Genomic DNA, 27905 nt, shown 5'->3' with positions numbered 1-27905 from the left:
CACTAGTTTCGTTTTTGTCATGAGGGGTTGTTCCTAATGTTTCTATTTTAGCGAGGTCAAAAAGAGATCCCATTAGTGGCCTACTGATTTTGCTCGATTCCTTTTGTTTTTTTACACGATTTTTCGTTATCTGCAAAGACTAAACAGAGTATTGCGACTCTGTGTTTGTTTGTAAATAGAGAATGAACCAAAGAGAACCAATTCTAAAACAGTAAATGCTTGGATAACAATCAATCAAATGGAGAGAGAAGCAGGCACGACGTATTACAACGGGGGCAAAGGCCTGCGTTAACTACCTTTCACTATCTGCAAAGAGAGAGTACTCCTAATAGAAATGAGGGGGGGGGGCAGCATTCAAAGCAGATCAGTGTGCATAAACACGAAAATGTTTTTACTTACCACGTACTTGACATTCGACAGCTTATGATATTTGCTATTAAAAAACCATTGAAATTCACAGAAAAAACCATAGGTTATAGACCATATATAGTTAGGAATTAGCATTTACAAAACCTTGAAAATTCACTGAAAAAACCATAGGTTATAGACCATATATAGTTAGGAATTAGCATTTACAAAACCTTGAAAATTCACTGATAAAACCATAGGTTATAGACCATATATCGTTAGGAATTAGCATTTAAAAAACCTTATTTTACCCACACAAAACCATTGAAATTCCATATATAGTTAGTTGCACTAACTATATATCGCGCACCCGCAATCCACTGCTGATGATGTCACATATTACATCATTCATGACATGGTCAGTGACATCACTGATGACATCACTGATGACATCTCAAATGACATCACTGATGACATCACTGATGACATCTCATTTGACATCAATGACCACATTACTGATGATATCATTCATGTGACAATACAATGCATCTCCTCACATTTTAATATAACCTCTGTTTCACCCAGTGTTAAATACAGAGTATAATTTTTGAAACCATTGACACACCGATACTAGTTACTACATACGCACTCACTGATTCCTACGTCTACACACACCTTCACTCATTCACCCATACAATCATTCATACATACAATCACTCATCTTTACAACACTATCATATGCACTCATACACCTATACAGACACTCACAGTCTGCCACTCATCCATGGAGTTACTCACACACCTAGTCAGTCCTGTAAAGAATCAATGACACTTCCATTTTCTTGTCTATACAGTTAAACATAGAGCACCTTACATTTTCAAACATATACTAACACATACTTACCTTCTTATACAATCATTGATACAAGTACACATTGATCTGCACAGAGTCACACACCTCCCAGCCAGCCACACACACACTCAGTCTCCCATACAAATACTTGGGCAATCAATCAATAACCCATATAGTTACTCATATAGCTACTGATCAATACATGCAGCAGTTTACAGAACAACAGACATAATGATGCACAAATTAAGACAGTTTAGTCACTAACCCATGCACTCAGTGAGACACATTTAATCACTCAGTCATACAGTCAGTCATGCACCTACTAAATCCTTCGTCCAGACACTTACACATCCACTCATTCTTCAATATGTAAGACATATTTAAACTTTACAGAAACAAAAAATCACTGGATGTTGTTATCAGTCATGTCATCAGTGATGTCATTTGAGATGTCATCAGTGATGTCATCAGTGATGTCACTGACCATGTCATGAATGATGTAATATGTGACATCATCAGCAGTGGATTGCGGGTGCGCGATATATAGTTAGTGCAACTAACTATATATGGAATTTCAATGGTTTTGTGTGGGTAAAATAAGGTTTTTTAAATGCTAATTCCTAACGATATATGGTCTATAACCTATGGTTTTTTCAGTGAATTTTCAAGGTTTTGTAAATGCTAATTCCTAACTATATATGGTCTATAACCTATGGTTTTTTCAGTGAATATATATATAAATATATATCTATATGTATATTACCTACTGGCGGTCGCCAGTAGGTATATATAGTTAGGATTTTTTCTCTATGGGTTTTTTGAAAATTCTATGTCTAATAACTTTGGCGTTTGTGGACGGAATTGGCTGAAATTTTCAGGAAAATGGCACATTTTGTTTCTGAGCAGCCCTTGAAAATTTGGGGGGGGTTCGTCAAGGGGGGGCCGAGAAAAAAGGGGGGTCCCAAAACGCGTTTTTCCCATGTTAATTTCCATAGGGCGGTTGGCCTCACTTTTAGCCCGAACGGCTGAATGGATTTGCACGAAACTTGGCAAAATTGTAGGGACTGGTAGCCCGATGTGCCTTTTGTAGGTCTCAATATATGTGCTCCAGTGGATTTTGAGAAATTAACGTTTAAAAAAAGATATATATCTGTAATAGCGGACCGGGCAGCGCTCTGGTTCGCGGACTTTTCGCGCAACGGAGCTTTGTGAAGCGAAGCTGATTGGTTCTCCGGCGTCTGTCAACATTCCAAACAGTCCGTAGCGGCCGCCATCTTGTCTCTCGGTAGGATCGAGAGACAAGAGGAGGCCAAAGCGAAGGGGCAAATGACCATAAGGGGGCATAGTACATTGTCGCTCACCCCCTAGGTTTGATGTGGAGGTTTTAAAAGGGCCCCGCGGGGCAAAAAAAAATAAAAATAATAATAATCGAACAGCTGAATGGATTTGCACGAAACTTGGCAAAATTGTAGGGACTGGTAGCCCGATGTGCCTTTGCTAGATCTCAATATATGTGCTCCAGTGGATTTTGAGAAATTAACGTTCAAAAAAAGGTATATATCTGTAACAGCGCACCGCTTCGCGTACTTTTCGCGTTACGGAGCTTTGCGAAGCGAAGCTGATTGGCTCTCCGGTGTCTGTAAACATTCCAAACAGTCCGTAGCGGCCGCCATCTTGTCTCTCGGTAGGATCGAACAGCTGAATGGATTTGCACGAAACTTGGCAAAATTGTAGGGACTCGTAGCCCGATGTGCCTTTGCTAGGTCTCAATATATGTGCTTCAGTGCATTTTGAGAAATTAACGTTCAGAAACAAGATATATATCTGTAACAGCGCTCCGCTTCGCGGAGATAAAATTATATGTGTATTACCGAGCTGTTGCTAACACCAGTTAGCGACGGCTAGTAGAAGATAGCGACCATCTTGGGCCCCACTTTGCATGTGAGTGATATTTATCACTAATGACATGCAAAGTGGGCATGCCAAGATGTTAGCGACTGGAAACAGTCGCTAACATCGCTATCTCCTATTATCAACTTTTGGAAATATTCGAGATAAGGGCGAATATCTCTTAAAGCTACCACCTGCCCTGAGCAGTTCTTAGCCATGTTATCCAATGGGAGGTGGATAACATGGCTAAGAGCATTAGCTCGGTAATGCATGAATATCGCTGAGTTTTCAGCGATATTAATGCATTGCGGTCGTTTTTTATCGTATTTCCGATAAACCTTGATAATAGCAAGGTTTATCTGCGATAATTTCTGACGGTAAAAAAATCGTTGCTAAGCATCGTTAGGGATAAATATCGCTTAACTTTGGTAATATGCCCCAACGTCTGTTAACGTTCGATTCGAAGGAAATCAGGAAGTGTTGAAAAACATTGTCTGCGCCATCTTGTCTTTTTTCAAATGCCACACTTTTGTCGTGCACGGCAGCCATTTTAGATGCCTTGACCAGACCCACTCTGTGCACGCTGTCGATCCTTAGCATGGCTCCCCACCCTCGCAAGCATCTCCCCCAGGCAGTGGTCACCCCCGCTCTCTGTCTTATGCATGGGTAATAAACCTCCCCCATCTGCGCTGCTGTTCCCTGAGAATCACACCCTGTGCCCGCCCGACACCTCCCTTTCGCCCTATTCACTACCGCACCCTCTGACACTCCTTTTCCTCTGTGTCCGATTGTCCAGGCTGGTCCTAGGGTATCAGCTAGCCCTGCAGATGTAGTTTATGGCCACAGCTGTAAAGAATCACCCCTCTTCAAAGGAGTTATAGTAGATCAAGGCCCACACTCGATGAGATCCGTCACAGCAGAAGCGTTGCTATTATCTGAAAACCATCCTGTATTGTGATTGGGGAGGGGACCGAGCCTGAAGCGGAAGATTCCAGGGATGACTGTTTGTACATCAAAGTTTTTACAATTATGTGTCACATTAAAAATATATAGCACTCCGACTAAGTAGTAAGATTATAAAACTTTAATAATTTATAAATATATACAAGAAAACAAAAATAGTAATAACATATAAACATTTTTAGGGAAAAACAACGAAGTAGCGGTCGGCTGTGCGAATAGTCCCAACGCAGCACAACGTCCAGATTTCCGGCGTGGGGCGTCGCGGGGGGTGGGTCATCAGTAGCAAACTGTTGTGCGAATAGTTCCAAGGCAGCAGAACGCGCCGAAATCTAGATGACACAAAAGTGATGTCTAGTAAGTTGCCACCCAGCAAATAACGGCATGGGGCGTCGCGGGGGTGGGTCATCAGTAGCAAACTGTTGCGCGAATAGTTCCAAGGCAGCAGAACGATGGCACCAAGGTGATGTCCAGTAAGTTGCCGCACTGGTTTTGGTATCCTACAATGCAGCTCCGAATAACGGCGTGGAGCGCCCCGGGGGAGGCGGCGTGAACGGGCCTCTCCAGGTGGAGTCTCGTCTTTTGTAGTGGGGCGCCCCTTTGCCGTTTCAGTTGCCATTCCGTCCGTTTTTGGTCCACTGTGTCAAAAGCCGCAATTCAGCTGAGTTGCGCCCACTCTTGCGGTGCAGCGATAGGCGGCTGTCACAGGACTCTCAAAATGGTGGCAGGCTGTTTCCTTTTTGGGCCTGGTCCACTGAAATGGCCCTGGGACACCTTGGAAATCGGACGCTTGTCTGCTAGGTCTTGGACCTCATTCTCGAAAGCGTCCCCTCCGCCTTGAGAATTCATCAAAAGTTTTGGGGGCTCCGACTCCTGCAGGCTTCTGGTGGGGAGCGGCTGCCATGATTGCTCGCGGAATGACCACGACTGAGCTACGAGATGGTGGTGCTTTCATGCTGACGCCAGCTTCAGTCTGAAACATCCAGAAACAAGGTGGGGCTTTCATCGTTTGGGGAAAAAAAAAAGTTTTCATCCTATGAAAAGTGTTGTTTTTAGGTCACATGATCAAGCCTTCCATCATTAGGAAACCAAAAGTAAAATGAACCAATGAAAAGTTTTATAAACAAGTCACATGACCTGTTATGCGGCATAGGGTGTAAAATTAGGAGAAAATACGTTGGCACGTGAGGCGGCGTCAGTAGCGGACCGATGTGCGAATAGGCCGAAGGCAACACAACGCGCCAAGATCCGGATGGCACCGAGGTGGTGTCCAGCAAGTTGCAGCACTGGTGTGGCCATCCTACAATGCTGAAAGTCGGCGTGGGGCGCCCCGTTGGCCTGTGAGTTTGCGTCAGTAGCGGACCGATGTGCGAATAGGCCGAAGGCAGCACAACGCGCCAAGATCCGGATGGCACCGAGGTGGTGTCTAGTAAGTTGCCGCACTGGTGTGGCTATCCAACAATGCTGAAAGTCGGCGTGGGGCGCCCCGTTGGCCTGTGAGTTTGCGTCAGTAGCGGACCGATGTGCGAATAGGCCGAAGGCAGCACAACGCGCCAAGATCCGGATGGCACCGAGGTGGTGTCTAGTAAGTTGCCGCACTGGTGTGGCCATCCAACAATGCTGAAAGTCGGCGTGGGGCGCCCCGTTGGCCTGTGAGTTTGCGTCAGTAGCGGACCGATGTGCGAATAGGCCGAAGGCAGCACAACGCGCCAAGATCCGGATGGCACCGAGGTGGTGTCTAGTAAGTTGCCGCACTGGTGTGGCCATCCTACAATGCTGAAAGTCGGCGTGGGGCGCCCCGTTGGCCTGTGAGTTTGCATCAGTAGCGGACCGATGTGCGAATAGGTCGAAGGCAGCACAACGCGCCAAGATCCGGATGGCACCGAGGTGGTGTCTAGTAAGTTGCCGCACTGGTGTGGCCATCCTACAATGCTGAAAGTCGGCGTGGGGCACCCCGTTGGCCTGTGAGATGGCGTCAGTAGCGGACCGATGTGCCAATGGGGCCAAAGGCAGCGCAACAATATTTTCTGATTTGAAGACACCACAAGGCGCTGAGATGCCAAGATCCGGATGGCACCGAGGTGGTGTCTAGCAAGTTGTGGCACTGGTGTGGCCATCGTACAATGGTAAAAGTCGGCGTGGGGCGCCCTGTTGGCCTGTGAGATGGTGTCAGTAGCGGACTGATGTGTGAATGGGGCCAAAGGCAGCGCAACAATATTTTCTACTATATTTTCGGAGTAGAAGACACCACAAGGCGCTGAGATGCCAAGATCCGGATGGCACCGAGGTGATGTGTAAGTTGCGGACGGATGTGCGAATGGGGCCAAAGGCAGCTCAACAATATTTTCTGAAGAGAATACACCACAAGGCGCTGAGATGCCAAGATCCGGATGGCACCGAGGTGATGTCTAAGTTGCGGACCGATGTGCGAATGGGGCCAAAGGTAGCGTAACAAGATTTTCTGTATGGAAGATACCACTAGGCGTTGAGATGCCAAGATTCGGATGGCACCGAGGTGATGTCTAGCAAGTTGTGCCACTGGTGTGGCCATCGTACAATGGTAAAAGTCGGCGTGGGGCGCCCTATTGGCCTGTGAGATGGTGTCAGTAGCGGACTGATGTGCGAATGGGGCCAAAGGCAGCGCAACAATATTTTCTGACTGACACCACAAGGCGCTGAGATGCCAAGATCCGGATGGCATCGAGGTGATGTCTAAGTTGCGGACTAATGTGCGAATGGGGCCAAAGGCAGCGTAACAATATTTTCTGTATGGAAGATACCACTAGGCGTTGAGATGCCAAGATTCGGATGGCACCGAGGTGATGTCTAGCAAGTTGGTGTGGTCATCCTACAATGCTGAAACTCGGCGTGGGTCACCCCATTAGCCTGTGAGATGGCGTCAGTAGCGGACCGATGTGCGAATAGGCCGAAGGCAGCACAACGCGCCAAGATCCGGATGTCACCGTGGTGGTTTCATAGTTGAGAGGCACTTCATCTGCAGTGGGGCGCCGAGATCCGGATGGCACCGAGGTGATGTCTAGCAAGTTGCTGTACTGGTGTGGTCATCCTACAATGCTGAAATGTAGTGGGGCGCCCCTTTACCGTTTCAGTTGCCATTCAGCTGAGTTTCGGCCGCTCTTGATGCTACAGCGACAGGCGGCTGCAAGAGGACTCTCAAAATGGCGGCCTGTTCTTTGGATTTGGGCCTGGTCCACTAAAATGGCCCTGGGACACCTTAGAACTCGGACGCTCGATTTTGTTTTCCTTTCCTGTACATGCAAAAAAAGGTAAATGCCCGGTATGTTACACGCTTCATCTGCCACGATGAACTCTCCAGAGGAACCGAAAAAAAATATAGTTGTGGTAACTATACCATGCATCGTCATATGGAGAGGTGGCACCAATTAATTATAGTGCTGCATAAAAGAGAGATTTGGAGGAGAACCCCTGACCTGCTAGTACATTCATCAAAGAAGTGGCACTGAGAGCTTCAGAGGCAAGGGAAACGGTCCCAAATATTTAGAAGAACTTTGGAAAGATTAAAATGACATGTTTAGATTGTGGTAAATTAATTTCATGTGGGCAGATGAGTGTTACTCTAATAAATACAGCATATGAACATCATCATAGTCGATGGTTGGTAGAGACATTTTGACTATATCCTGGACCTGCCCGTCCTCGCCCAAAATGGCGCCGGAATAAATGGGACTCGTAACTCCTTGTTGTGTACTGGTTGCAGAACCTTGAAATCACGAGATACGTATGCAGTTTTGAAGCACATGGCGGGCGGGGACGAGAATTGATTGAATATTTCGACATCCCTATTGATATTAAGTTCTGATGTGTTATTGATTACTGTACTGTTGAAAATTCGAATTAACGTCACCCATGGTACTTGCCCGCAAATGTATATCTAGATAATTTTATTGTAACTGGCCCTGTCGTATTTTAATTATAAAATGTACGTCCACCGATTCCGTAACTGTTAGACACCTTAGTTTTTGCAACCTAATGGCCCGCCCGTTACGTTCCTCTACAGTGTAAATGTCTATTCATCATATACGATTACAGTTTGCTCCGTGGCAGGCCCACGTGGTTATAGGCTCGTATTTGTATAATGAAATTTTCACAATAAAGGTTTTTAAAAGAAAACATGGTAGTAGTGTATACATTGGTAAAGTTTTTAATAATAGTCACTGTTTTAGAATCATTAAAAGGCAAGTGAAATAAAGCAGACCAATTACATGAAGGGTAAAAGGTATAATACGAAGGAACGCAGTAAAGATAAATGGTCAAGGGCTGTTGTGTTTTCTATTCCTGCAACATAAAGTGATCGATAAGAATCTCATATTCAGGCGTATCGGCGACTAAGACAGCAGGTCGACCCTCTTTTGCTCAACGGCTCCGTCATGGGACGAAGAAACGCTCTTTTTCTCGAAAAAAGAATATATTTTACTTGCAGGACAGTTGTAAAATTTCCGGGAAAGTACATTAGCCTGGAACATTATAACATATATTTAAGAGAAAATAATGTTCGGAAGTAATTAAAAGCGTAATTTTTAGGTGATATGACCAAGGCTTTCATCATTAGAATAAGAAAAGTAAAATGAACCAATGAAAAGTTTTATTAACAAGTCACATGACTTGTTATGCTTACGTTACGCGCTGCGCGCCCCGGATGACTTCCGGATGCGCTAACACGGCGCGTCATATGACGCATTACGCGACAACGCAGGTCCAGAATATAGTCAAAATGTCTCCACCAACCAGCGGTCGAAACACAACCCCTTTCAGCAGGCTAAATAGTTCTGTTAAATGACAACAGAAGGGACAGGCAACAAGAACCATCAGTCAAAGAGGGGAGGGCTAGTTCTTCTCTACCGGGTTACATTGGGGCGCTACCGGAACTGATCGAATTGGTAGTCTACAGTGTTTCTGGATGTTTCAGACCGAAGCTGGGGTTAGCATGAGAGCAGCACCATTTCGTAGCTCCGTTGTGGCCATTCCGCAACCAATCATGGCAGCCGCTCTTTATCGTTATTTTGGGCGGGGTGGGTGGCGGAGCCGAGCTGTTTTGCAGCCATCATTGTGTGGAGTTCAGTTCATCTCACTAGTTTTGTATTTGTCATGAGGGGTTGTTCCTAATGTTTCTATTTTAGCGAGGTCAAAAAGAGATCCCATTAGTGGCCTACTGATTTTGCTCGATTCCTTTTCTTTTTTTTTACACGATTTTTCGTTATCTGCAAAGACTAAACAGAGTATTGCGACTCTGTGTTTGTTTGTAAATAGAGAATGAACCAAAGAGAACTAATTCTAAAACAGTAAATACTTGGATAACAATCAATCAAATGGAGAGAGAAGCAGGCACGACGGATTACAACGGGGGCAAAGGCCTGCGTTAACTACCTTTCACTATCTGCAAAGAGAGAGTACTCCTAATAGAAATGAGGGGGGGGGGGCACCATTCAAAGCAGATCAGTGTGCATAAACACGAAAATGTTTTCACTTACCACGTACTTGACATTCGACAGCTTATGATATTTGCTATTAAAAAACCATTGAAATTCACTGAAAAAACCATAGGTTATAGACCATATATAGTTAGGAATTAGCATTTAAAAAACCTTATTTTACTCACACAAAACCATTGAAATTCCATATATAGTTAGTTGCACTAACTATATATCGCGCACCCGCAATCCACTGCTGATCATGTCACATATTACATCATTCATGACATGGTCAGTGACATCACTGATGACATCACTGATGACATCTCAAATGACATCACTGATGACATCACTGATGACATCTCATTTGACATCAATGACCACATCACTGATGATATCATTCATGTGACAATACAATGCATCTCCTCACATTTTAATATAACCTCTGTTTCACCCAGTGTTAAATACAGAGTATAATTTTTGAAACCATTGACACACCAATACTAGTTACTACATACGTACTCACTGATTCCTACGTCTACACACACATTCACTCATTCACCCATACAATCATTCATACATACAATCACTCATCTTTACAACACTATCATATGCACTCATACACCTATACAGACACTCACACTCTGCCACTCATCCATGGAGTTACTCACACACCTAGTCAGTCCTGTAAAGAATCAATCACACTTCCATTTTCTCGTCTATACAGTTAAACATAGAGCACCTTACATTTTCAAACATATAGTAACACATACTTACTTTCTTATACAATCATTGATACAAGTACACATTGATCTGCACAGAGTCACACACCTCCCAGCCAGCCACACACACACTCAGTCTCCCATACAAATACTTGGACAATCAATCAATAACCCATATAGTTAATCATATAGCTACTGATCAACACATGCAGTAGTTTACAGAACAACAGACATAATGATGCACAAATTAAGACAGTTTAGTCACTAACCCATGCACTCAGTGAGACACATTTAATCACTCACTCATACATTCAGTCGTGCACCTACTAAATCCTTCGTCCAGACAGTTATACATCTACTCATTCTTCAATATCTAAAACATATTTAAACTTTACAGAAACACACAGTCACTGGATGATGTCATCAGTGATGTCATCAGTGATGTCATTTGAGATGTCATCAGTGATGTCATCAGTGATGTCACTGACCATGTCATGAATGATGTAATATGTGACATGATCAGCAGTGGATTGCGGGTGCGCGATATATAGTTAGTGCAACTAACTATATATGGAATTTCAATGGTTTTGTGTGAGTAAAATAAGGTTTTTTAAATGCTAATTCCTAACTATATATGGTCTATAACCTATGGTTTTTTCAGTGAATATATATATATATATATATATATATATATATATATATATATATATATATATATATATATTAATATTACCTACTGGTGGCAGCCAGTAGGTATATATATATAGGACCTAGGGCTTATTAGCAAGGGCAATATCGTCGCTTTAGTGGGACTCTTTCCCGCTAAAGCGGCAATATTTTTATCTCCCTATTAGCAAGCTGTTGCTAACAGCAGTTAGCTACAGATTTTATGCGATAGCTACAGGTTAGAGGCCCGCTTTGCATGTCAGTGATATTTATCTCTAATAACATGTAAAGTGGGCGTACCCAAAATGTTAGCGACTGAAAACAGTCGCTAACACAGCTATTGCCTATTAGCAAGGCAGGCGAAGGGATTAAAAAAAATTGCGCTAAGCGCGATTATCGTTATAAACTAACGCCTGCTAAAAAGTTGACTTACCTGTATAGTCAATGGGGGGTGGATTATCAGATTAAGCCCCTATTGGCTTTAATGGGAGATATTCTCGCATTTCGCCACTATTGCTGGATATTTTAGCACAATGGAGAAAAAGATTGCTAATAGCATGTTTTCTCCGCTAAAATATCCAGCGATAGCCAGCGATAAAAACAAAGTCGCTAACCACGTTTAGCGATAAATATTGCTATTTCTTGCTAATAGGCCCCCTGTTTCCATAGGAAAAGCGTTTTAGACTTGCTTATATCTTTTGCATGTTTTAAAGAATCGTGCCAGTGATTTTTGTTGTACATGTAAAGTTTTGGAGTGATCTGTCAAGCGGGGGCTGGGAAAAGGGGGGGTATCAAAAATATGCGTTTCCGATGTTAATTTCCATAGAAATTTAGGACACGGCTACAGACCAAATTGCTGAACGAAATTACACAAAATTTGCAGAAATTTGGTTGCTGGGTCAGAAAGCCCCTTTCTTTTTATATAAATTGGTGTCAAACCATTCAGTAGTTTTGGAACTAGTAAGGAAAATCCTAGTTTGTGTACATAGGGATGCGGATCCTCCGAGGATCCGACAGTCCCCATGCTCAAATCTGATTGACTGCCAACACTACAGACCAGGAAAATTAAGTGGAAGTCTCACTGGAGCAGCGGCTCCCACCCCAAAAAAGAAAATGTGATGCTTGAGCTACTGCGCTTCTCTATTGTTTAGCTCCTGGGTAGGCCAGGTCCTGGGGGCATGCGACCTTTGTTATTATGATGAAATCGGGGATCTTGAGGACCCACCTGTGCTCGGGAACCGCCACCTCCCTGGGGTTTTTTGTCAAAGTAATGTGGGGGTCCTATGGACCCCAGTGTACCCCAGGGACCACCACATCCTCGGGCTATTGTTTAAATTAATGCCAGGGTCCCTATGGCCTCCCTCACAGCTGCAGGACCGCCACCTCACTGGGGATAATATGAAGCACCTCAGGGGGTGCCTCACAGGAGCCCCCCATGGCCCAGGGAACACCACTCACTCGGAGCTGTTTGATGTATAGTAAGGGGCCTCACAGACCCCCCCCCCCCCAGGGACCACCACTCTCCAGGGCCAAAATCTATTTGTTTCAATGGGAAGAGGCCTGTATGGCTCCCCTCCTGAGCCTCTCAAGGCCCCGGGGACCACCACTTTCCCGGGGCAGGCCCTACTCCAACAAAGGAAGGGGGTGCGTGGTGCCAAAAATGGCCAATGGGACCGCCACCCCAGGACCGCTCCTATGTCCAGGAGTGCCCACCCAGAGAGCTCATTTATTCCAATATCAATTGCATTCTTTAATTGCCTTTAGAGACATCTCAGAAAAATAATGAATCATGAAATGTACATATGTTTGGGGAATTCAGATGCTGGTCAACCTCATCCAACATGCCATGATCCATATCTGACATAACTATCCAGTTACACATCATCTTTGCTGTTGTAAGGCAAATGCTCATCACTGTGGGCAAATTCTTTTTGTATGGTCAATATTTAGAAAAGCTATACATTGTCAAAGATATGAGGATTATGAGTGATGATGAATTTGAGCAAGTCATCAAATGTACTACTCTTGTGGAATGCACATATGCTCTTTGAACAATACCCTTTAAACAAATTCAGAGTGCTCACTTACTTGCATTATGTTGGCTATACACGTAGAAAACCAATACAGTAGATAGATGATGCATCGCATATCACTCCCTATCCAAATTTTATTGTTTAATCATGCCTAAGTTACCCCATTAATATAGGAAGATTTCCATGGGATTACTTAAGGTATCTTTAGATCTGGATCCTTGTCTTTATTCAGCAGCAGTTTATACAGAATGTCTGTGAAAAAGTTGAGTCCCCCATACACACGACAGTGTGGACAGGTCACATATGATGAAGCATGAAACAACATGAGTGGGTGACGTAACCTATCCAAGTATCTTGGATACCTGCAAAACCTTTGGAAAAGGACTTGGTAGTGGCAACTCTTCCATTTCCCGATCATTTATGGCGGCATAGTTATTATAAAGTAGTTTGTTCTAGGTTAATACCTCTACCTCTCAATTAGTGGATTGTCACTTAATAACTTTAGCATCCTCGTTATTGACACTACATTAATCTCTGGCATACCACTCCACCAATAACTACATCGATGGGCAAGATAACCAGTCTGTTTCAGAGATTTCACAAGTATCAATGACATACAGAGAAGAAAGGGGCATATGCTATATCCCCGCAGAGTAAAAAAAACAGCAGGGGATACATATCACTCATACATGGTACCAGGCCTGCAAGACGTCCATGTCAGAGGAGTTTGCAGGGCCAGAGTCAATAAGTTGATGTGGACCCACTGGATGCTTATTTCGCTTTGCCATGTTATAAAAGCACCTATTTCTATGGGAAAAAAAGTGAAGAACACTTGGCAGCTGTGGTGTCTGTTATACTCTATTGGCATTGCTCCGTTAGCTGCCTCTTTGTTAAAAATGATGACAGGCTTGCTTTGAATTAAACATCTATAAACAATGGTGCTACAGAAGTACGTAGCATTACAACATGCGGGTCTGTGACATATTGCTCCATCTCCCCATTCTCTTGTCCTGGCCCTGACAACTTCATACTGCAAAGAACAACACACAATATAACATATACAAACCTTTCCATTTGAGGAACAGCACTCCATTTCACCTCCATCTAGGGCCTTGAAGAAAAGAGAACAGAAGGTCAAAAAAGGGATCAGCTAAGGTGGTTCTAAGAGCCAGACAAGAAGTTACAGTTTTTTTAATAAGCTTTCTTCCAAACCGGTTCAAAAATACTTTTTAAACATTGAGGGGCAGATCTACAAGAAAGTACTGCAGCGCAGCACCGCAAGCCATTTGGCTGCGCCACGCTGCTGCACTTTCAGAGCACAGAAATGCGACATATTTACAGTGATATGTCGCATTACTGTGCTCGCCCCTGCGCTGGTGCACAAACAGCTGCGATGCGCTGGCACAGGCACCATTGCACCATGGTGCAAGGATGCCTGCGCCATGGGGCGATTGTTTTTGTTCAGGAAGGGGCACCTCTTTTAATGGGTGCTGTACAATGCAGCAAGTATTGAAAGAGGAAAAACGAGGGGAAATTAAAACATTTCTACTCATTGCGCCTCCCTATGCCTTCCCTGAGGAGGCGTAGCATACTGACGCATTTCCAGGTTTACTAATCCTCGTAGATTTGGAAATATTTCTCATTCCATGGGTGTTGCGTGGGAACACCCACAGCAACACCCATGGAATGCCCCTTTCACTCAAAGGGGCCATATTTACAAGGACAGGAAAAGCCACGCAGGGCTGAAAAAGGAATAAAGCCTATTCTGAGCTAAACATAAGTGGATTTATAGGAATATGCGAGATTTTAAGACAGATGTGCATTAATTGGAGGAAACTCTTCCTAATGAAGAATGTATTTGAATGGAAACTATTTTAGTTGTGGCTAGCGATTGCACTGGTGAAGCTTTGCTCTAATATTGAGAAATGTGTTGACAATGGTTTGTGTATTTGGCATCTTATCGTATCTATGATCACATGTAGTTAAGTGTAAGAAATTGTGTTATAAGTTGAGAGAGGTGATAACCCAGCTCAATTATTAATCACCATCCTAGTCAGGGTGAATGACTAAAGGCCCTAAATAACCTGAGCTCAACCCCCTTCGTGTTATAGCACAGAGCAGACAGGCTTAACTTTAGAGCATTGTGTAAAATAGTTTTGCAGTGCTCAGACAGTTGTTGGACTACCCCTGTAGTTTTTGAACAAACAGTAATAAAGTCACAACACAATGCAAGAAACGTTCAAGCCAATTTAGAAAAATAGAGAATATTTCTTAAATTAAATTAAATGAAACCAAAATGACAAAAAAAATCCAATGAATAGAACTAGAGATGTGAATTTTTAAAGTTTAAAATTTAAAAAGTGCCAAAAAGCATTCAGTGCCAACCACAGTCATCTTCTTGGGTTTCACTGGTACTAGGGTGGAAGTTAAGGCTGACTGCAATTGAGCGTGGGTCAGGTACAAGGACCAGGCTCATATTCTGCCTTTGAGAAAGTAAGCAGAAAGCCAAAGTGTAAGTCCACACGCAGAATAAAACAGAGACTGCTGAGTTTGACAAGCAATATGTATATATGTATATATAATCTTTATACGTTGGCTAACCATCAAAGTACACACAAACAAACAAAAACAAAAGCGCAAACAATCAATTCACAAAGAACAAAAAAGCAACTTGTATACTTGACTCAATTTGTTCCAGGGGGACCTATATTCACCCAATGCAACATCATCACAATTGCCATAAAAAAAGTTTCAGTCAGGTCATTAAAGCCTTCCTTATAATTCATAATAACCAAAAATATCCAAAATTTCATCAATTCCCTCCAAGCAGTTAAAATATGCAGAAAACACAGTAAAAGCAGCACGTAAAAAAGATTACAAAACAAGATAAAATATGTGTCTCTTCAGAAAATAAATAACTGAGGCCTCTTTTTCGATTATATATAAAAACAGCAATAATTTGCCTCCTGTACATGTGCAATTACTGTCCTCACATATAGTGTGAGGGCTGGGCAAAAAGTGCAAGAAAATGTCTGTGCATAGTGCATAATGCAATGTAAAGTTAAACTACAGTACATGATGGGAAAAGTAAACCAGTGAGGCACATCATTCTAAAGCCTTTAAAACGTTTACAGCCAGATTCATCAACGGAAAATCGACTCGCAAAGGGCCAGATTCTGAGAATCTGGCCCTTTGCAAGCGCAATTTTTGCATTTGGGATTCATCACCCCAAATGCAAAAATCGCAAATTGCGAAATCGCTAAATTGCGAGGAATTTCATTTAAGGAATCTCTATTTGAGATTCCTTAAATGCAATTCATGAACCATTTTAGATTTGCGAAATCGCTATTTTTGGCCGCTATTTACCGCAAAGTCTGACTTCGTGGTAAATAGCGAAAACTTAGAAAAATGCACTTTAGTGCATTTTTCTAAGTTGTATGTTACACACACACATGTCCTTTGGACATGTGTGTGCACAACATCAGTCTACATTTACATTTCAGGGGTGCTACAGGGTGTCCTTTCGACACCCCTGGCACCCTTGAAATCGCATCCTTATTTGCGATTAGCAATTGGCTAATCGCAAATAAGGAAGCTGTAGAAATCGCAAATAATATTACGATTTCTACATGAATCCCGTTTTGCGAGTCTTTAATAGCGATTCCTTAATAATCGCGATTAAGGACTCGCAAAAGAGGACAATGATGAATCTGGGGGTTAGTCTCTTGTACCACATTGCTTGTAAAAATCTACTTACCGCAAATACTATTTTTTGTGATTTATCGCTTTTTAGAATCCAGGCAAAAAATTGTGGAATTTATGCCAAAAAGGGCATGAGAAATATAGGGCTGTACTATAACCTTACATACTCATGAACCAATTGCTTTTCAAGAATGTATGATATATCAGATAGGAACCATTTTGGAACCCCTCCTATTATGCATAATTATAATTAAGCCTCCGTTTTCTGTTTTTGCTGATTTTTACACATAAATACAGACAGAAAACCATTTATTTTTTTGTCTGTATTTTTTTTTTAAATGTGGATAAAAACGAAAATTAGGGGCTTTTTGAATGATTCTAAATACACTTTGCCATGACTGCTAGGCTAATAACTGTAAATTGATAGGTGGATGGGGAGGGAGTGCCATGTCTTGGCTGCCAGGAAGGAGAAGGATCTTCCTCCGGCAGTGGCTCTGCGAATACGTGGTACGGTGGCGAGGGCGAGGCTGGACGATCGCAGCTGGCGGGTGGGCGTGTAGAAGGTGAGGCGGTTGTTGAGGTACTTAGGTCCCAGGTCGTGGAGAGCCTTGTGTGCGTGGGTGAGGAGTCTGAACATGATCCTCTTGCTGACGGGGAGCCAGTGCAGGTCTCTCAGGTGGTCGGAGATGTGGTTGTGGCGGGGGATGTCCAGGATGAGTCGTGCGGAGGCGTTCTCTATGCGCTGGAGTCTTTTCTGTAGTTTGGAAGTGGTACCCGCGTAGAGGGTTTCCCGTAGTCCAGTCGGCTGGTGACGAGTGCCTGGGTGACCGTCTTCCTGGTTTCGGTGGGGATCCATCGGAAGATCTTACGGAGCATGCGCAGGGTGTTGAAGTAGGATGATGAAACGGTGTTGACTTGTCTGGTCATCGAGAGGGAGGAGTCCAGGATGAAGCCCAGGTTTCCTGCATGGTCCGTTGGCTTGGGGGTGGAGCCCAGGGCGGGGGGCCACCAGGAGTCTTCCCAGACATAGGGGGATGACCCTAGGATGAGGACTTCCGTTTTGTCTGAGTTCAGTTTCAGGCGGCTGGTCTTCATCCACTCGGTGACGTCTTTCATTGCTTCCTGGAGGTTGGCTTTGGCGGTGGCAGGGTCTTTGGTGAGGGAGAGGATCAGCTGGGTGTCGTCGGCATAGGAGATGATGTTCAGGTTGTGTTGGTGTGCGATGGCTGCGAGGGGGCTCATGTAGACGTTGAAGAGGGTGGGGCTGAGAGAGGATCCTTGTGGTACGCCGCAGATGACTTCGGTGGCCGCGGATTTGAACGGGGGGAGGCGGACTCTCTGGGTTCTTCCGGCGAGGAACGAGATGATCCACTCCAGTGCCTTCTCTTGGATTCCGATGTTGCTGAGGCGCTGTATTGGGGTGCGGTGGCAGACAGTGTCGAACGTCGCAGAGAGGTCCAGGAGGATGAGGGTATCTGTTTCCCCGTTGTCGAGCAGGGATCTGATGTCGTCGGTGGCTGCGATGAGGGCGGTCTCGGTGCTGTGGTTGGCTCAGAAACCGGATTGTGAGGGGTCGAGGGATCCGTTCGTCTCGAGGAAGGCGGCGAGCTGTTTGTTGACGGTCTACTCGATGACTTTGGCCGGAAAAGGGAGGAGCGAGATGGGGCGAAAGTTCTTGAGGTCGGTGGGGTCCGCTGTCGGTTTCTTCACACTCAATTATTCTGGCCATTGGAAGGTTGGCTGCCCTCCCACAGATCCCTTACCTATGTAAAGCCATAATTCATAATGAATACATGAACCTGCTAAACGAGAGCATGCATTTCAGGAAAATAAGTAATTGATGTCACTGAAGCATACATATTTATTTTAACATACATAACACCTGCTGGATCTGTGAGCTATATGACACATTCAGATGGTACTAATGTTCAATGGAGGAAAAGTTTCGGTACATAGATTTACATCAGCAAACAGAACATATCTACAAGTACTATGGCAATTATGGAGCAGTTTGGAGGGACCAACCACACCTCTTACTATCTCTTCCATCTAAAATCTGCCCCTTCATGCTTAAATCTCTCTATTAACTCAATCTGCAAAACATTTACAGCTAGAGATACATTCAATGTCACAGTTTCCTCAAGCATCACAATTCATTACCTGAAAACACCCTGTGAACTGTAAACTCCATTGGTCACAAGATTGGCTGGTAATCTTTATTCGTTTTTCCATTTTTGCTTGGTGGAATTACAAATAGCTCTAGAGCAGGCCATCAGCCTTTATGTAGAACAGTTGTATTTGATTCACCAATTGGCAACAGTTTTGCAAAATAACATTATTTAAATTTAGTTTTTTAATATTCGAGTATGTACCTTCCCCGAAAATAATCAAGTATTGAAGATAGAATATCAAATAAACATCATGGAGTATTTAAGGAAATGTTGCACTTTGTCCAATTATTCTAGGAACAGAGTTTGAATACTACATTTGCCTTCCCAGCATCTACAAATCCTCTGCTTTTGAGAGTGCAACTGTAGGAAAAAATCTAATCTTCCATTTTTGAGTAATTCTTTCTTTACTGACAAGACCAAAATGCTTCACAAAATGTATCAGAAATTGATGGCTTATGTCTAGATATCAGATGCCAAGCTTGTAGTGAGGTTTTCTACATATTTGCCATTGGTAAGACCGTAAACTGTCTAACTGTGCTCCTGCTTCCTGTTTTTGATTGAAAATCTGTACCCTCCTCCATAAAGTACATGGAATAAATTGACACCCGTTCGACAGTTTTAAACAAGCCTTTTAAAAACTTCAACCAGCAGCTTATTGGAGTTTTTCTCTTTTGTCAGTGCATGCTAAAAACATTCCAACATGGCTGTCAAACATTTGCATGCATGTACAACAGCCTTCTTGGAATAATTTGTCTTAAAACGAAAAGACAAACTATTTCAAGATGGCCGCTGTGTTTGCGCACACACGCATGATGTCAATTTTGGACTCTTCTTATGCTTTAAGAAATATTGTGAAAAAATGTCAGTAGCCCATTAATAAGCACACGCAGTGGCAATCTTTGAATGTTTTTTCTTACAGCATAAGGGAAAACATTCCACAATTGCACACATTTGCATGTTTTGGAAGCCATTTGGAATAGTCTAAACTATTTAACGATATGGCAGGTGGTGATCACAGTGTGTGGAGCTGGGAGTTACGCAGGCGCTGTAGGTTTCAATATTTTTAATAAGGATATTAGTATGAAAAAGGAATGTAGGAGCAAGAAGAGACAGAGCAAGGTTAATAAAATAGTTCCTCTGCTCTACAAGGTCTAATGGTGGGGGGATAAAACTCATCCAATCAAAATGCAGTGCGACTGAAATTCGTCTTAAGCAGGACAAACAAAAGAATATGGAGAAAAGCTAAGGAGCAGGGAACTGAGGTAGATAAGAAAAACAGAGAATTATGAGAAATGGTCAGCATTAAACCCACTCTAATACCATTACCCCAGGTGAGATATTTATGACGTGTCGTAAATATCTCCTAATTTAAGTTTTTAACTAGCAAATGAGGCATATCATGTAGAGTAGGTATTTAAATCAATCAATTCTGATCTTTTATTAAGTGCAAAGCATAAACGTGTTGCAGCAAGCACAAAACCTTAATTAACAAACACAAAACAAGTCTGCAAATAATGTTAAACATTATATTCATAAAGTATGTTTTCTGAGAATGCACAAATAACCAATTTAATTAGAACATAAACAATATGTTAGCATTTATGACAAAAATTATATATGAAGATAACAATAAAAATGGAAGAAAGTGAGAAAGGGAAAAATCCTTACTAATAGATGTCTTAATAATTAAGAATCGCGGGGTGTGGCTTGACGCGTCAAGATGGCCGTGCTCCGGACCCCTCCGTCATCCGCGTTGAAATCCACCACCATCAGCGCCTCTACATACCCCTATTGAGTATCTGCTGTACCTACTGTGGCGGTGGCTACCCGGCAGGGCCAAACTAATTCACGGTGTGGTCTACTGCGGGCACAAAATGCCCTGATTTCTGACCTCACAGCGCCCAAGATGGTGGTGCCTGTTTTAGGGGTCTCGCTGCCCTAGCCTGAGACTGCTGCTCCGACTCCCCGAGCTCACCATTGGAGGCCCTCCGGTGCGGCACCCTTCCGGACCTGCTGTGTCCTGCCCTGGTTGGGATCGGGGCTGGGGCTTCTCGTGCTGGGACCGAAGAGGCGCCCCCCTTGCCTGGCCACGTCTCTACCCCCGCCGACCTGGCCTCTGGGGTGGTGAGTGGCAACTGGTGGTCGAGCAGCCCTGCGCCCGGGGGATCGGCCGCTATATCGGGCGGCGGTGCCTCGAGGTTTGGACCCACCCCTCTCTCTCCAGGTCTGGCCTCAGTCTATGCTTGGCCCTATGCTGACCTCTCTGACGGGAGGGCCATGCCCGGCATACCCTCATGGGGCAGGACCGGATCCAGCTGCCATTGGGACCATGGGAGCGAGATCTGCCTTGGCCGCCCTTCAAGGCTTCTGGGGCGCGGGTGAGCGAGGCCTCTCTCCGGCTGCTGGTGAAGCCACAGCTTCTGTGCACCTGATTTGCTCCGCCGCAGCAGCAATCCTGGGACGGTTGCACCCTGCGGCTGCACCGTGGAGGTGACCGGACATCGTGGTCTGCTGGGCCGGTGCCGGCCGGTTTCCTGCCTTTTGCCGGTGGTGGATTCCCGGTTGCAGTCTGGCGAACCTGAGTGGAGGTGGGTGACCGCGCTACACTTGTTTTGGTTGTGCGTGAGTGGTGATTCCTTGCCTGCCCCCCCCCACACACATGGGGTCTATGCCAGAGACGCTTCATCCTGTCTCACAGCCCACCATTGTAGAGACCTCCCACTCGGGCCCAGCCCAACCTGGCTCATTCTGACCTCCTGTATTAACGCACCGCACACAGATTGCCTCCTGGCTCTCCATACACCTGGACCGCTACACGGCCCGACTCGGCAGCCACAACACTGGCCACCCTGCAGTTTGCAACCTCCCGGGACACTTGGGACTCCCCTGTTCCTGCTGCTAGGGTCACCTTGGAAGTTGTGGTCTTGAGGCACAGCTGTGGGCATAGCTTTTTGACCTGAGCCAGACCTGCTGTGCTGGGTGTGGGGGGGTCTCCGCGGTCCCCCCAGGGACTGTGGGGTGGTAGATAGCTGATTTAAACCGGGCCCTGGTTGCATCCTCCTCAGAATCTGCTCGGGAGAGGTGGCAGTGGGGGACTTCGGCTGCGCTGATTGAGCAGCGGGAGCCGGGAGGGGGGTCCTGCAACCCATTCCTTTTCTCCCCCGTTCCCACGGCCCCTTCATCGTGGGGCCTGAGAGATGATGATCTGCGCAATAGATAGATCTCACAGGGATTGCCTGCGCCCCTGTGCCCGCACGGGCCTTGTCACTCCTGGTGGCTGAGGCCCCCCTACTTTGGAGCAGAGATGGGGAAGGATCACATCCCCAAGACGCCTGCGACACAAACTCAAACCAAAATAGACCAATTCGCTACTGCTGATCGTAACCCAGCCGACAGAAACTCTGGGAGCTCCCCCCTTCCCGGGACCGATCTCTCAACTATCCTTCAAGCCATTAGCAGCTCACAGGCCTCAGTTGAAAGCAGGATGGACAAGGTATGTATGGACTTCTCCCTCTTACGCCAGGATCTGCATAATGCTACAGCACGGATCTCTGAGGCAGAGTCCCGTATATCCACGGTTGAGGATGAGCTCGGGCAGCTGAAGACCAAGGTGGCCCACCTCCGAACTCGCACCTTGGAGCTGCATTGTAGAGCCGAAGATGCTGAAAAACACATCACAACAACCCGCGACTAGTGGGGTTTCTGGAGGGGGTCGAGCAGGGCCAGACGGACATCAACGTGGAGACATGGCTGAGATCCTGGATGCCCAAAGACACGCTCTCAGCTTGTTCCGCGATTGAGCCCACCCACCGCTCTATGACTCTTACGCTACCTCCAGGCACCCCGCATCGTCCCATAATCGCAAGGATCCTTAAATTTCAGGATAGAGACACTATCCTCAACGCGGCCCGATCCCAGGGACCCCTGAGGTACCAGAACAACACTGTCATGCTCTTCCAGGACTACATGAGGGAGGTGCTTGCCCAGCGCCACTCATATGCTGAAGTCAAACAAAAGCTCCGTAATTTAGGACTGAGATATGGCCTCCTCTACCCGGCATGTTTATGGGTGGTCTTCCAGGGCGTGACAATCTTCTTCAATACTCCACAGGCTGCCTGAGGAGCGGCCCCTGCGGAGACAGCCTGCCCCCTCAGCAGTCCTACCTGGATCTCAGGTGCTGAGATTGCCCCTCCCAAACAGCAGCATAGACAAACGCAGTCCCGCAGGAGAGGGAATCGGCAAGGGGCCGTATCTGCATCGCCTCACCTGGGAGCCCGAGGACCAAATGCCGATTGGGCCCCTTGGTCCTCCAGGATCACAGCCAATCCGGCTCAGTGGATGATCTCCATCGCAGCCCGAGTCTACAATCCGTGACCTCTGAGACTGACCTCTCTAGAGGTACCGTGCTGCAGGGCCTCAGAGGAGAGACGGAGGTCGGTCTTACTTGGACCCTAACGGACTGATGTGGGTATAGGCACTCTCCGAACTTTGTTCATCCAAAGGTTTGCTAAAGATCCATACTGTAACCGTCATGTGGAAGAATCCACAGTTATGGACTCGATCCTGTCTAAAACCCTGCACTCCAGGGCCTCAAGGACGTGGCTGAACTTTGATTTGCAGGGGCTCCCCTGGATCAGGCTGGGGGCAGAGCTCTCATGAACACTGCTCGCTCAATGACAAGCTGATGAATACCGCAAGCTGATGAATACCATCGGTCACTGTGGAAAGGGACCACCGCTGCCATGATCTACCAGCTAAGTGTTTTAGCTTAGCCCTTTGTTGCTGTTAACCTATTTTGCTTCAGAGCAACAGATGCTTCGGTTCCGGAAGTATAGGGAAGGAGGATGTGGGGGTAATGGGGGGGAGTTGTCCTCAAGAATGTTTTCGAGCTGGCTCCGTTTGTGCCTTTGTTTCATGTTGTGTTCAGCATCTGTACACCAGCATCTCCACTGACAGACAGCATATCACATCATGTGCGCCACACCTTTCCGCTCTGGCTGCAGAACATTGTTTCCCTTGAGTCCCAGGCCCCCGGCCCGCCTCGTTCATACACCACTTCTGACCCAGATGTCTATTAACACTAGATCCTGTCATGTTCTGTCTTGGAACGTGAACGGATTGTTAGATCGCATCAAACGCACAACAGTCCTTAGATGTGCTCAGCGCCACGCGCCCAACATTCTCCTCCTTCAGTCTCCTGGGCACTCATTGCCCCTTCTTAGGAAGGTAATGGTTTGACAAGGTGTGGCATTCGAGTTTTACAAAGGGCTCCCATGGGGCAGCCATGTTACTACGTAGGGATCTCCCCTTTACCGTTGAGAGGGTAACGACAGACAAACTGGGCCGATGTGTGGCCTGTCGGGTGGGCTTGAGGAACATACCCTGAACCTGGTCTCCACTTATATTCCCCCCACGATGCTTAGTTCCAGTGTCCATCATCTCACAGCTATGGTATCTGCCTTGCCCCCAGGTCTGACAATAATTGGGGGCGACTTTAATGCGATCATGCAACCATCTCTTTCTTGACGCAACCGGTGAGTCCTCTCCGACACACCTAGCGTCTGCCCTGAAACTGTCGGACTGTTTGGCGGCTCTTGGTATATGCGACGTTTGGAGGGTCTGGAACCCCCGAGGGACACAATACACCCACATCTCGGCGGCCCACCACACACACTATTGCATTGACTTACTCTTTCTACCCGCCAGGGACTGTCAAAGTGTCTCTGATATCTCTATTCTCCCTCGGGGATCTCAGATCACTCGGCCATGTCCCTGCAACTGGGGAAGTGTCGGATGGGCCGTGGCCGATCTGGAGACTGAACGCATGGTTTTTAGACCTGGGTGGCAAATTCTGTTTGGCTTGCGGAATTTGGGTAATTTCGCATTCCGCGGAGAACACGGAATTGCCCAAAATTCTGCGTTCCGCGACCTTGCGAAATTTTCTGCTTGTTCGCGTTCTCAAAATGCGTGTTCATGAGATATTTCCCCATGAGCACGCAAACAGCGATTGCGAAAAGGAAAAAAACATCGTGAACAAGCAATTCCGCGTTTGCGGAATTTCTGCGTGTTCGCAGAGATTTTTTACCGTTTCGCTGAGATTTGCGTAACGCGATTACGCAAATTCCGCTCACCCCTAAGTTTTTACAATATAAGGAGGTTAAAGATGCGATAGAAGTAGAATTGCGCCACTATTTCCTTACAAATCAGGGCTCGTTTCCTCCCCGGGCACGCTTTAGGAGGCTGGTAAGGCCACCATCCGAGGCGTGGCAAGGGGCCTGGTGCACGCAAAGCGTGCAACTCAATCCAAGCACCTGACTCTGCTCGAGGCTTGGGCCACGCAACTCGAAACAGCCTTTTCTGACACTACTGACCCTCAATCTGCTAGGCAACTGGCAGCAATTCGAGATGAAATCCGACAGACTTTCCTCGATTCTGCCAAGGCGGTTTGGCGCTCTTCCATGGCCTGTGTCTATGGCGGGGGGGACAAAAATGGGAAGCTGCTTCACAACCTGATCTCGTACCCCAGGGCAAACGGAATTATCCATGAGAATCGAGACGCCACTGGAGCCCGCCACCACACTTCTCGGGCCATCGCACAAGTCTTTGCAGAGTACTACGCTAAGCTGTACTTCACTCACCCCCCCGAGGCACCTCTTGGGGACCTGCTAGGACGGGCAGCAGTTCATCCCGCCTAACTGAGGCAGAAGTAGCGGACCTTGAACTTCCCTTTAGCCCGGAGGAGATGCAGGGAGCTATTTCTCTGTTGAATCCGGGGAAGACGCTCGGGCTGGACGGTTTCCTGCAGGAGTATTATGCGGCTTACAGGGATTTGTTGGCACCCCAGCTGGTTGAACTTTTTCAACATGTTGCCTAGGTGGGCTTCTTTTACCCCCCGAGACCGATGTGGCCACTATTGTTGTCATTCTGAAAACCCAACCACCTTCTGCCACCTGTGCAGACTACCTTCCGATCTCTTTAATCAACACTGAAATGAAGATTTTTCCCACAGCCCTGGCCCAGTGCCTCCATTCTCTCTTGACCAATCTGATCCACCCGGATCAGTGCGGGTTTATGCCGGCTCGCGGCACTAGGCATTGTATACGGCGCCTCCACCTTGCCTTGGCCCACCATCACCGTCTGACACCATACTCGGCCCTTTTACTTATAGATTTTGAGAAGGCTTTTAACACGGTGGACTGGGGGGGTATCTGGGGGACGACCTCACGACAATGGGTTGTGGATCCCATTTCTGGAACTTGGATTGAGCCCTCTACTCTACTCCCAGGGCCAGGGTCCTTACCAATGGTGCCATCTCAGATGCATTTCCAGTTCAGAGAGGCACGCGCCAGTGGTGCCCTCTATCACCCCTCTTGTTGCATTGACGATGGAGCCCCTGGCCTGTCTCATTCGTAGCGACCCCCAGGTCTTGGGACTCCCGCCATGTGGACTAGATTGCACTATATGCGGATGATGTCCTGCTCTTCTTGGCAGACTTGGAAAGCTCTGGTCCCGTCTGCTTGGAGGTGTTCCGGGTCTTCGAGGGCATCTCAGAATTGCGGCTCAACCCAGACAAATCTACCCTGATCCCTCTCCATCTTTCAAGGGCTTGCTTTGATGGGCAATCGACTATCCCCCTTCGAAGGCAGTCATTTAAGAACCTCTGTATTTGGGTGGCTCTGCTCCAGGAGTTGGAATTGGCGCTCAATATTAACCCCCTGGTCCCGAAGGCCAAATACGATCTCAAGTGCTGGCAAACCTTACCACTTTACCCTCTTAACCCTCTTGGAAGAGGGGCATTTTTTAAAATGATGATCCTTCCCCGCTTTCTATACATTATCCAGACTACCACTTTTCACTTCCCAGGGAGGTGGTTTCGAGAGTTGGATGAGATGGTCACAAAATGTCATGTTCCCTGGTGCTGGTATGCGAGGTATAAGTGCATGCGGGAGCCAGCCACCTTCTTTCTCCAAGATCGGCAGAGCAGGTCGGCCGTCTAGCCTTCCAGACGGTAGGAGTATCGCGTCAACAGCTGACCTGCACTTCCGGGGGAGTACCTATAACCTTACCGAAGCCGCCCTGTTCGGGGCTTCGTATTACCGTACTGAGCTTTGCAGGAGCGCATGCTCTAACTGCAACCGGAACCCTCCGGACCGCGCAAGGGCGACTACAGGAGCCTGACGTGACTCGCAAAGGCACGGTGCCGCTGGGACCTGACCTTTTCCCGGCAGCGCAGGAGCGCCTTCACATTGTTTCCCGCGACCCATGTAGAACACGGGGTCGCTTACTTTGAGCCCCAGCAGCGCAGGAGCGCTTTCCTTAGCACTCCTGACCCGTGCAAAGGCATGGGGTTGCACACGCTGCAACATTGCTCTCGTCAAGGCAGAAGCCGCCGAATTTGCATACCGCGACCCGTGAAGTACACGAGGTCGCGTTACTTTGCTTTTCACCAGCGCAGGAACGTTTTTCTCCAGCACTCGCGACCTGTGCAAAGGCATAGGGTCACATTTACTTCACGTTGCCCCAGCACCCCTGTAGAACACGGGGTCGCGTTCTCTTTTGTTTTCATTCAGAGCGCAGGAGCGCTCCCATTTACTTTTTCCAACAACCACAGCTGCATTTCTTGAACATTCTCACCAGTGCAGGAGCACATCCCCTTTATTGTTTTCCACGGCAACCCTTGTAAGGGTAGGAGATGCCCTTTGCCTACTCCTGGATTACGCAGCGCTGCTTCAGTGAAGATCCAGAACCCTGCCGATTGGTCCTTCCTACTCTAAAGCACTGCATTTCAGGTACTACGACTCTTTCTTCTGTTATGTGTAGTTACCTTATCTGCAGTGCCTGGCATGTGTGTGACCCATCTGTTCCATCCCTTAGGTGGTGTCCACCACAAGACCCCAAAAGGATCAGAGGGCAGATCACTCCAAGCGTCCTTCTATGCTGTCTTTCACCCTATCTTGGTTGCCTCCCCCAGTCCCCTCTTCAACCTGGTTAGTATTAAGTTCTTGCTAGGCGACATAGGGGGCCGGAGGGGGTTGTCCACCTCATCCCTGCGGGATCACTCCACAAGCAAATGGTGAGTGTTGTGGGGATCTGACACAAAATTCCTAACG

At 46.3% G+C, this 27905-nt stretch overlaps 1 protein-coding gene across 2 annotated transcripts in view; it reads right to left on the bottom strand.

The window, feature by feature from the left end:
- The window catches only part of LOC144823287 (dipeptidyl peptidase 4-like), an 867366-nt gene that overhangs the window by 823506 nt on the left and 15955 nt on the right, over positions 1–27905 (bottom strand). For both annotated transcript variants that reach the window (XM_078681655.1, XM_078681657.1), the window contains exon 2: positions 13989–14033. In XM_078681655.1, coding sequence (XP_078537781.1) covers positions 13989–14026 — 38 coding nt within the window. In that variant the 5' untranslated portion in view covers positions 14027–14033. The remainder of the gene's footprint in view (positions 1–13988; positions 14034–27905) is intronic.

The sequence above is a fragment of the Lissotriton helveticus genome, chromosome 3_1 (assembly GCF_964261635.1).
Source record: "Lissotriton helveticus chromosome 3_1, aLisHel1.1, whole genome shotgun sequence".
Lineage (NCBI taxonomy): Eukaryota > Metazoa > Chordata > Amphibia > Caudata > Salamandridae > Lissotriton > Lissotriton helveticus.
The sequence above is the reverse complement of the archived record's forward strand: the minus strand, read 5'-3'. Positions and strand labels throughout refer to the sequence as shown.